The sequence below is a fragment of the Sus scrofa genome, chromosome 9 (assembly GCF_054392235.1).
Source record: "Sus scrofa isolate SSC_HxYL_T2T_F1_AM1 chromosome 9, Sscrofa_HxYL_maternal_Yorkshire_Landrace_v2.0, whole genome shotgun sequence".
In the NCBI taxonomy this organism is placed as follows: Eukaryota; Metazoa; Chordata; class Mammalia; order Artiodactyla; family Suidae; genus Sus; species Sus scrofa.
The window spans coordinates 131,267,481-131,279,440 of NC_139391.1; the positions used below are offsets into that span (position 1 = coordinate 131,267,481).

General features: G+C 40.2%; 1 protein-coding gene across 8 annotated transcripts in view; it reads left to right on the forward strand.

Annotated features, from left to right (window-relative positions):
* The window catches only part of SWT1 (SWT1 RNA endoribonuclease homolog), a 104,399-nt gene extending 96,824 nt beyond the window's left edge, over positions 1–7,575 (forward strand). For all 8 annotated transcript variants that reach the window (XR_014816495.1, XR_014816494.1, XR_014816500.1 and 5 more), the window contains one exon: positions 6,591–7,575. Coding sequence is in view for 4 of the 8 variants with exons in the window: in XM_013979933.3 (XP_013835387.2) it covers positions 6,591–6,720 (130 nt within the window). In the remaining 4 variants the exon portion in view is untranslated. The remainder of the gene's footprint in view (positions 1–6,590) is intronic.
* The last annotated feature ends 4,385 nt before the right edge of the window (positions 7,576–11,960 follow it).

The window sequence follows — 11,960 nt, forward strand, 5'->3', positions numbered from 1 at the left end:
GCTTTGGCAATTCTGGGTCTTTTGTGGTTCCATAGAAATTTTTGGATTGTTTGTTCTAGTTCTGTGAAAAATGTCATGGGTAATTTGATAGGGATTGCATTGAATCTGTAGATTGCTTTGGGTAGTATGGCCATTTTTACAAAATTGATTTTTCCAGTCCGTGAACATGAAATATCTTTCCATTTTTTTACATCTTCTTTAATTTCTTTGATTAAAGTTTTATAGTTCTCAGCATGTAAGTCCTTTACCTCCTTGGTCAGGTGTATTCTGAGGTATTTGATTTTTGGGGGTGCAATTTTAAAAGGTACTGTATTTTATTCCTTTTCTAATATTTCATTGTTGGTATATAGAAATGCGACTGATTTCTGAATGTTAATCTTATATCCTGCTACTTTGCTGAATTTATTAATCAGTTCAAGTAGTTTTTGGGTTGAGTCCTTAGGGTTTTCTATATATAGTATCATGTCATCTGCATACAGTGACAGTTTTATCTCTTCTCTTCCTATTTGGATGCCTTTTATTTCTTTTGTTTGTCTAATTGCTGTGGCTAAGGCTAAGACTTCCAAAACTATGTTGAAGAGCAGTGATGAGAGTGGGCATCCCTGTCTTGTTCCAGATTTGAGTGAGAAGGCTTTCATCTTTTCTCCACTGAGTATTATATTTGCTGTTGGTTTGTCATAAATGGCTTTGATTATGTTCAGGAATGTTCCCTCTATACCCACTTTGGCAAGAGTTTTGATTATGAATGGATGTTGGACTTTGTCAAATGCTTCATTATTTGTGATAGAAGATGTTAAAAAAATATATACATATACTTTTTTCTTATTTTAATTGAGGTAAAGTTCAAATAATATAAAGTTAACAGTTAACTATTTCAAAGTGTACAGTTCTTTGGCATTTAATGCATTTATTCTGTTGTGTAACCATCACCTCTATAGGATTCCAAGATATTTCTGTCACCCCAATAGAACATTTTATATCTATTAAGCATCTATTCTCCTTTGCTCCCTCTGCAGCCTGATAACCACTAATCTGCTTCCTTTCTCTATGGATTTATCTATTCCGGATGTTTCTTATAAATAGAATCCTACAACATATAACCTTTTGTATATGATTTATTTCAGTTAGCATAATGGTTTTGAGGTGCATTGTAACATGAATTAGTACTTCACTCCTTTCTATGGCTGAGTAATACTCCAGTCTGTATATACCACATTTTATTTATTTATTCATCTGTTGATAAACATGTGAGTTCCTTAACTTTTTGGCTATTATGAATAGTACTGCTATTTGTATACAAGTAATAGTTTGAATTCATTTAATCCTTTACAGTTGCGGGGACACATACCTAAGAGTGGAATTCTTGGGTCAGATGGTGTTTCCAGGTTTAACTTTTTGAGGAACTGCCTGTTCCACAGCAGCCTCGCTACTGTACCTTCTTACTAGACTGTAAAGAGGTTCCAGGTTCTCCTCTTCCTCAACAATATTTGATATTTTCCTTTTGCTTTTTTTTTTATAGCTGTTCTAATGAATGTGGAATTTTATCTCATTGTGATTTTTTTATTTGTATTTCCCTAATTACTAATGATGTTGAGCATCTTTTCATGTGCTCATTAGCCGTTTGTCTTTGGAAAAATGTCTTTTCAAGTCCTTTGCTTATTTTTAACTGGGTTGTTTTTCTTTCTGTTGTCGAGGTGTAAGAATTCTTTATGAGGAATCTGGCTCCTGGCCAAAATCCTACGTGTGATCTTTCAGGCCTGACCATGGGCAGTTAAAAGACTTTACCTGGCAGGCTCTGTTGGGGGCCGCTGCCTTCTACTTATCAGATTAGGTAAACAGCCAGTGTTTTGCAATCTTTTGTAGGAGTTACAGGTTACTGTCAGGCCCCCTGCCCTTGGGCAGCCATGTTCATATGCTGCAGATATGCATTTTTAGCTCAGGTAACTCCACTTGGAGGCCTTATTAGTGAGGGCTTCGAGGGCTTCGGCTGAGGCTCTCCCAAGTCACCTCTGCTGAGACCTCTTTTTGAAGGCTAAGGTATTTTTCTCTACTCTGACTCAGTGCTTTTTCTGCTCCTAGTTCTTCTTTGCTATGGTCTGAATGTTTGTGTCCCCTTCAAATTCATTTGATGAAATCCTGTTGCCCAGTGTGATGGTTTTAGATAAGGTGGGGCCCGAGGGAGGCCATCAGGTCATGGAAGTGGAGCCCTCGTGATGGGATCATTACTCTAGCTCTCACTAGAATGTGACCTCGCTGGCACCTTGGTCTTGGACTTGGCAGCCTCCAGAACCAGGAAGAATCCGTTTCTGTGGTTTACTACGCAGTCCGTGGTATTTTGTTCTCGCAGCCTGAATGCACTGAGCCACGTCTCTTCCCTCCCTTGGCCGCCTGGGCCCATGATGAGGCAGGAACCTCATTTCGGGGCTCCTCAGCGGTGAGATGATGCTCCCTGTCTGCAGCACATCTCATCTAACCCTTGCCCAGCCCTATTCAGTGGGGAAATGGAGCAATGGGGAGTCAGCACCTTTCATTTGGCCTCTTGTTTGCAGTGTTACAATAAATGAAGAAAGTCTTGACTGTTATTTTCAGTTTGGCTTATTTTTCTCATCAACTTCCTTGACACCCGGCAGCTTGACATGTTATATGTTCCAGATATTATACCTTCATTAGACATATAATCTTCAAATATTTTTTCTTGTTCTGTAAGTTGTCTTTTTTTCACTTTCTTGATAGTGTATCCTTTGATGCACAAAAGTTAAATTTTGTTGAAGTTCAATTTATATTTTTTTACGTTGCTTGGGCTTTTAGGACTATATCTAAGAATTCACTGCTAAAGCAGTGAAGATTTACATGTTTTTCCCAGAATTTTATAGTTTTAGATCTTAGAGTTATGTCATCGATCCATTTTGAGTTAATTTTTGTATATGGTGTGAAATAGGGGTCCAGCTTCGCTAATTTGCTTGTGCATACCAAGTTGTCCTAGCATCATTTGTTGAAGGAACTATTTTTCCCCATTGAAATGTCTTGGCATCCTTGTCGAAAATCCATTGGCTGTATGTATAATGGTTTGTTTTTGGCCTTTCAGTTCTGCTCCATTGGTCTGTGTGTTTCTCTTTAATCCAGTACCACAGTATTGACTAAAGTTACTTTGTAGTTTTTGTAATTGGGAAGTGTGAATCCTCTAGCATTATTTTTCTTTTTCAAGATTTAGCTCTTTGGGGTCCTTTGCAGTTTTACATGAATTTTAGGATCAACTTTTCCATTTCTGCAAAAAAGATTGTTATTTTGATAGGTATTGTTATTTCATTAGGTATATAGAATGCTTTGGGGAGTATTATAATTGTATTGTCAACGATATGTAGTGCCACTAATTTAAGACTCTAATTTCTTTCAGCAGCATTTTGTGGTTTTTAGTGTACAAGTCTCGTGTCTCTGATTACATTGATTTCTAAGTATTTTAATATTTTTCATGCTATTGTAAATGGAATTTTTTTCTTCATTTCCTTTTTGAATTGTTCTGTGTTAGTGTGTAGAAATGCAATAGATTTGTTGTGTGTCGATCTTTTATTTTGCAACTTTGCTGAATTAGGTTATTAGCTTTAGAAAGTTACTTTCTAGTTTCTTTGGGATATAAAAATAGAGATAACTTTTTATCTTTGTGTTCAGTTTTTATGCTTTTTACTTCTTTTTCATGCCTGATTGCTCTGGCTAGAACTTCCAGTGCAGTGTTGAGCAGAAGTGGTAAAAATAGGCATCTTTGTCTTATTACCGACCTTAGGAATAATACCTTCAGTCTTTCACCATTGAGTATGATATTGGTTATATGTCTTTTTTTTTTTTTTTTTTGTCTTTTTGCCATTTCTTGGGCCACTCTCAGGGCATATGGAGGTTCCCATGCTCGGGGTCGAATCAGAGCTGTAGCTGCCAGCCTACGCCAGAGCCACATCAACACAGGATCCGAGCCAAGTCTGCGACCTACACCACAGCTCACGGCAACACCAGCTTTTCAACCCACTGAGCGAGGCCAGGGATCGAACCCGCAACCTCATGGTTCCTAGTCAGATTCGTTAACCACTGGACCACGACGGGAACTCTGGTTATGTCTTTATACATACTACATTGTATTCCCTTTTTCCTTTGAGACATGCATTGCAAAAGTAGAGAAGTGTTCCGAGAGTTTTAAAACAAGTATCCATTGTACATTTTTTTTCTTGTACCTAGAAGGGATTTTGGAAAAACTGCATCAAATATTGGAGTTAGGACACCTAAATTCACTACTGCTATGCCACTTTGACAAATTTGGCTATGGAAATGAATCAGAGGACCACTGGAGTTGTTTTTTAATTGATTTTATCAAATTTCCAGTTACTTTAACCTATCTGAAATTTGGCCAAAATAAGTTTGATACCCATAATAGGACAATATAGAAGAACAGTGGCAGTTTTGGAGAATTCTTCTGAGCAATATGGATTTATAGAACTAGAAGCAGTCTTCAGTCTCAAGCTCTGTTCTGGAAAGCATTAGGAGTTAGGATTGTTTAATTGGAAAAGAAATGGATCACTATGAGGGACATAAAATATTTGTACTATGGAAAGAAATAAGGATAACAACTTTTTGTTTTGCTATAATTTAGGCACACAGATCAGATAGATGGTTTTTAAAAAGCCCAATATAAAGGAAAAACTGTCCAGCAATTGAGACTGTCCATCAAAATATGTAATGAGCTTCCTCCCATGGCTGTAAATGTCTCATCACCAAGAGGTGAAAGCCAGGGTGAGAGGACTCATTGGAGATGCTGTAGAATGGCAAGCAAAGGTATTCTGTCGTTCTGTGTAAAAGTAAGCCGTGGGGAAAGGAACTCAAGAATTCCCATTGTCATAGTCTAGTATAGACCAAACGCACATGATGCAAAACATCTGATACCTTCCTCAGCCAGCAATGACAACTTGTTGCAGGAAACAAAATTTGTAGGTAATAATCTATTGTCAGAGTGCTGATTCACACAAATAAAACAAATGCTGTTACTGAAAAGAGGATATGGGGGGAGAAAAAACAGGAGAGAAAGAAAAAACAGAAATAGATTAAAAGTCTAATTACTAAAGGAGTTTTTTTTTTTTTTTTTTTCCACATGTGGAATAAATAACCAACAAGAATAGGGGCCTGCACCTTTTTTTTCGCTTGTTTCATTTTTAAGTTTATAAGAAAACATTTTATATCTCTCCTATTTTGGATCTCTTGAGGTCTTCTGAAAATCATTTTCTGAGTAGTTGTGAAAAACTGGCAGCAGTGTAACACTGATTTTAAGCGCTCTAAATATAGGAAACAGAACTAGAATAACAAGGCCAAAAGTCAGGTTTTAATCAGCCCCACAGAAACCACACATCTTGAGGAAGTGAGGCCACTCAAAATATAGTGTATTTACTTTTTGCTGCCACTGCCAGCTCTCATCCTAATCCTTGAGTTCTGATTGACTTCTTTTTCCTTTGTGCTCTACATCCAGGGATCCATGGGGTGGGGGAGGGGTAGTGTGGAAAGCTAGCTGGTAGTCCTCCCAGCACCCTGGAGATGGCTCAGAAAAATTTTAAAAGCCAAGGAAGTAGTAACGTGTAACTTTCATTTCTTGAACACCTTATATGCCAGACACTGCGCTGGATGCTGGGCTCTTCGAGAACTTACGCAGACCATCTCACACTAGATTTAAATAGGTTTCCATGAGATTTGAACTCTACACACCACGTATAATGAATTGGTGCTCTAACTACAAATCCCAGTTTGTAGGCCTCCTGTGGGCTTTTGAGAGTCTGACCAGGCTTCCTCTTAGATAAAATCATGAGTAGTTGCGGCTGATACCAGCCTTTACTCCCTGCTTACCCATCTCTGGTTTTGAGTAATTAACTGGTATTAATTTGGAGTTCCTGTTGTGGCTCAGCCGGTTAAGAACCCAACCTACCGTCCCTGGCCTTGCTCAGTGGGTTAAGGATCCGGCGTTGCCACGAACTGTGGTGGAGGTTGCAGATGCTGCTCTGATCCCATGTTGCTGTGGCTGTGGCATAGGCCAGCCGATGTAGCTCCAATTCCACCCCTAGCCTGGGAACCTCCATATGCCGCAGGTGCAGCCAAAAGAGGGGATGGGGAAAGCTAGTATTCATTTGTTAAAGGCTAGGTTGTCTGTCTCAGCAATTCTCTTTAAAAGTTGAAGCTCTGCCAACTTCCTGATCCTGTCAGGAGAGGCATCCTCAGTATCCTCCAGTCTGCCTGTTCCTTAATTCCCACACCAAATAGACAGAACTATGTGACCAACTCCACAGTGTTTTTGTGGGCAACAGGTTTGCCATGGGAACCTTTCTTTATCCCTGAATTCTAGGAGTTGCACCCGAATCTTCTCCATGTTGATTGTTGCGAATCTGTGCTACTAAGCGCTTATCCTCCCGTGCTGTTTGCTTAGGCTAAGAAACTGTAACTTTTGGCATTTTCTCTCTCAAATATCAAAGAATGTTTTTCAGATTCCAGGGTTCTCCTGCTGTATTAAGATTTTTTTCCTTTACCTCACTGGCTCTCTTATAGTGATTTAACATTTCTTTGTCCCCTAGGGAAAAGTTAACCATTGGATGCCGCCAGCTGGTTGAGATGGAACACACCATGCAGCAGTGCAATGCATCTGTCTATATGGAGGCCAAAAATAGGGGATGGTGTGAAGACATGCTCAACTTTAGGACCTAAGTGCCTCTTTGTAATTTAGAAGGAACTGCATTTGTCTTCAAGAACAACAGAGTAGCTTTCACCCTTTTGTGCCAAACCTGAGACTTGCAAGAAATGTCTGATAGGTACAAAAAGATGATTGCCTGTTACTAACAGTCTCATTGAGGTGCTAATGCATCCATGTGGGATAAACTGTGGACTTAACGCTTCTCAAGTTGACCTTACCTCCCTACCCCTACTCCTCATACTGAGCCAGTACGTCTAAGGAAAGGAGAGCCATCTTTCCAGTCAGCTTGAGGCAAGAGCCACTTTGAGGCCCTTTGAGGAAGGCCCAGGACACAGCATAAGCATTCTCTCAACCGTAAATATGGATATGTGACCAGAGACATGTCCAGACCTCAAGAAGGGATTAAGACATGACCATCTCACCGTATTTTACAGGAGGATTACCCCGGGCTGCTTTATGATCAAATGGTCTTCCATGCAGGCCTCCCTTCTGCTTCCCCCAAGGTAATGGAAGCAGTTTGGACTTCAGCTCCGCCTTGTGACATAGCCTCTTCTCTTCTTCCCTGGGCTTGTCACTTTTTAATGCATTTCTAATAGGAAGAACAGGGAGACCCCTCCGCTGAATTTCCCCTTAAATGTGAACAGAATTTATGGGATCAAGTGGCAGTGGTTGATATTTGCCCCTAGCTAAACCAGGTGTTTAATTGGCCTATTGCTTATTTAGTTGTACAGTAAGTTGGAAATCCTTGTTTACTAAAAGTATATTATGCCTTTGTTAATATATTAGATTAAATCTAACTTGGTATTCTATTATAAAGGTTAATTTATTTTTTAAAGCAATAAACTATTTTTAGTGATTTTGCTTTTCAATTTACTTCTAGATTTTGTTTCTGAACTGTGTACAGGTATGATTATAAAAGTGACCCCCAGTAAAACGTTGCAGGGTGCTCACTGGCAGGACAAAGGATCCATGAGCTTTGTTTGCATAGGAAGCCGCATCTCCTCCTGGGGCTCACAGTGCCCTGGAGGTCTGAGCCCAGGTCAGTGGTGGGGGGAAGCTTCGGAATGTCTCTGCTCTCTGCCTCTTTTCTTTTCCTCCCTGAGGAGCTAAAAAAGCATCCCCTCCTCCCACCAAAAGAACTCTCCTCAATTTTTGTCTTTCATCTGCTTCTAGTGGTTATTATTTAGTTTGCTCTGCTTTGAGATTTTTTTTTTTTTTCCTGCTTTTTAGGGCCTCACTCATGGCATATGGAGGTTCCCAGGCTAGAGGTCTAATCAGAGCTACAGCTGCCAGCCTATGCCACAGCCACAGCCACAGCCACGCAGATCCAAGCCACGCCTGCAACCTACACCACAGCTCACTGCAACGCCAGATCCTTAACCCACTGAGCGAGGCTCAGGGATCGAACTCCCAACCTCTTGGTTCCTATTCAGATTCATTTCCACTGTGCCACACAGGAACTCTCTGCTCTGCTTTAATTCTCTTTTTCTCACTTTTTTTTTTTTTTTTAATGGCCACACGTATGGCACACGGAAGTTCCCAGGCTAGGGGTCGAATTGGAGCTGCAGCTGCCAGCCTCTGGCACAGCCACAGCAACATTGTATCCAAGCCACATCTGTGACCTCTGCTGCAGCTTGTGGCAACACCAAATCCTTAACCCGCTGAGAAAGGCCAAAGATTGAACTGCATCCTTATGGACACTGCCAGGTTCTTAACCCACTGAGCCACAATGGAAACTCCTTTCTCATATCTTTTCAATGTAAGTTATGCTTTTTAGGATTTTTTTTTCACTCATTAATCGCACACATCTCCGTATTTCACTTTATGCACGTGGATTTTAATTTTATCCTAGTTTATGTGTCTTTCACTTTGTGCACTAGTCAATTTTTCAGTCTTTATTTAAATACTAATTTTAATATGTGAAAATGTTTGCTTCTAACTTTCTAGTCTTATTTTTCTTTAGAAGCATTCTTTAAATTTTTTCTAGTGTTTCTTTCTTTAAAATGTTAGGCTTTTTCTTTTTCTTCTTTGTTGCCTTTTTTACTGATCTTAAACTTTAATGTATACTTTTCCCTAATCGTCCAGTGCAGGACTTGAGGGATCCATCTCCTTCCACCTTCTGATTTTTCCGTTCTGGTCCCCCTCTGGGTTGGCGTAAATTAGTTGACATAATTATAGATTGTAAGCCCCACCTTGCAGAACAGAAATTTATTTTGATGGGAAATTATCAGATCTTTAGAAGAACCTCTGGTTTTAAAATCTCCATTCAATGTGTATAGCTATTGTACTTGGGCAGAAGCTTCGTTAGCATGTCATGAGCCAGAAAAGGACTAATAGGGACAACCACAGCAGAGGAAGGGTGCCTTGCCTTAGTGAGAAGCTGGTGATAACTTAAGAAACCCCCTCAGGGAGTTCCCGTCATGGCGCAGCAGATTCGAATCCGACTAGGAACCATGAGGTTGTGGGTTCCATCTGGCCTTGCTCAGTGGGTTGAGGATCTGGCTTTGCCGTGAGTTGTGGTGTAGGTCGCAGATGCAGCTCCTATCTGGTGTTGCTGTGGAGTAGGCCGGCAGCTACAGCTCCGATTAGACCCCAAGACTGGGAACCTCCATATGCCGCGGGTGTAGCCCAAAAAAAAAAAGAGAAAACAAGAAACACCCTCAATGTTTATTCCAGCGAAGTTCCTGAAACTATTTTACACTTGCCTTTTCTGATTTATTTCTACAAAATATAGTCCATTTCCCTCCCAAAAGGATTAGCCCAGTCCTCCCAGCTGGTGGCTCTTTCACTATTTTGCCAATAAAGCCCATTCCAGTGAAAATAAGCAGCTCCAATGAGCTTGAGGATTTACAGCTGTGAACCTAGACGGTGCTGTTAGAACCCAAATCTCAGCTATCACTATGGCTCAGTATCCCTGCCTTTGCAACTCTTATCATAGACTAATGGTTATGGCTAACTATGTTAGGGCACTCAGTACATAACCCTGGCATGGCCATTGGGAATGAATGGTTCCCTGATGTGAATCTAGCGAGGTAAAATATTGATATGTCCTATACTTTTTTTAAAAAAAGCCTTTTCCTTTAAAGTTTGGTTAAGCTAGAAAGGCAAAACTTTTCTCAAGTGTACAGTTTTGAGTTTTGTGAAACAATCACATAATCACCTGCATGCTGGTGCTCCATTATTCCTCAAAACTCACTTATGCCCCTTTGTAGCCAACTCCCACCCCCATCTCAGGAAGCCACTGATATTTCTGCTATCCCTGTAATTTTCTCTTTTCCACAATGCTGTAAATGAAGGCTTTTGAGGCTAGCTTTCTGCTTAGCATGATGCTTCTGTTGTTTTATTAGTACTTGTTTTTATTGAGTAGTATTTCCATCGCATGGATGTACCCATCCATCCATTTCACCAGTTGGAAGGATGTCTGAGTTGATTTCAGTTTTGGGTGGTTATGCATAAAGTTACTGTATTCATATACAGGTTTCTGTGATAAAATGTTTTCATTTCACTTGGATAGATACTTAGGAATGAGATTACTGTCATAGGCTATTTACCATTATAAGAAACTATCAAACTTTCCAAAATGACCTTACAGTTTTCTAATTTCTCCAGCAGTTGGAGAGTTCCAATTGCTCTGCATCCTAATCAGAATTGGTATTAGTTTTAACAGGTATATGTCATTTTGCTTTTTTACATTTTTCTTATGATCTGTGATAGCGAGCATGTTTTCATGTTATTAGACTCCATTTATCTCCTTTGGTGAAGTGTCTTGTTCCACATTTTAGCTTTTGAGGGCTCTGGATTCAAATCCTTTATCGGATGTTTTCTTTCAAGCCTGTACTTTGTAAAGGCTTGTACCCCTTTTGGTTAAGATAGAGACAAAACACTTGCTCAATGCAGAAGGCAGATATCATCAGGATTTGGGAGTAGCCTTAATGGATAGCTGGCCCTGTTATTAATTGGATGACTAGCATTACATTTGGTATTTGCCTTCTAACTAAGCAATTCTCATTCTTTTTTTTTTTTCTTTTGCTTTTTAGGACTGCACTCACGGCATGTGGAGGTTCCCAAGCTAGGGCTTGAATCAGAGCTGTAGTGGCTAGCCTACACCACAGCCACAGCAACGTGGGATCCAAGCCTTGCCTGCGACTTAACACCACAGCTCCCGACAATGCTGGATTCTTAACCCAATAAGCGAGGCCGGGGATTGAACCTGCATCCTCATGGATGCTAGTCAGATTTGTTAGCCACTGAGCCATGATGGGAACTCCAGCAATTCTCATTCTTAACTTGCTGGACATTTCAGTTCAACTCTAGGTTCATTCTCTCATTCATTAAAGTTTTGTCTTCTGTGTATGCCCTTTTTCTAGGCTAAAATTTTATCAGTCTGGTGTTCACTCTGAGCAAACGTGTAGCTGTCTATTCAGATATGTCCTTTTTATGTTCTTGTACTTCCACAAGATATCAGCCCTATACATACCCAGCTTAGTAACTGAGCTTTTGCCACTTTCCCTTATTCAACCTCCAGTAAAGCATGGAGCTCTTAACAGTGACACCTAAATGTTTTGTTGGCCACTGTGCTAGTAATAGTAATTAAAAGAACACAGGATGTGTACTTGAATACCTGCCTCTCCTCATCTTTTCTTTTTCCCAGGACCGCACCCATGGCACATGGAGGTTCCCAGACCAGGGGTCCGGTTGGAGCTGCAGGTGCCAGTCTGCGACACAGCTCACGGCAGCTCCGGATCCTTAACCCACTGAACCAGGCCAGGGATCAAACCTGTGTCCCCCATGGATACTAGTCAGATTTGTTTCCACTGAGACACGATGGGAACTCCCATCCCTCTCTTTATAAAGTCTACTTATTGCTCAGTGTATATTATCATTTTTAAGACTCTTAAGACATTTCTGGTCTTATTATGAAGAAAACTGCAACAAGTAATTCCTTTTTAACCTATAGATGATTTCTTTAGTAGGCCTCCTGTTAAGAGGACCAAATTTGAGACCTTGTTTTACAAAGTATTTGAGATTCCTATGTTAGATTCATATATTGGTGTTTGTTTTTCTCTTTTTCACTCAGTTAATTTACCCTGTATCTAAAGTCTTGCTCAGAGAAAGACTTCAAAATCCTTTTTTCAGAACAAAGTATGCTTAAAAATAACCAAACGGTACTGTGGACACCGAGTTTTCTGTGACTCAGAGTCTGCTACAGACACAGTGTCCTTTGGGGACATAGTCTCCTTTGCCTACTTCAATA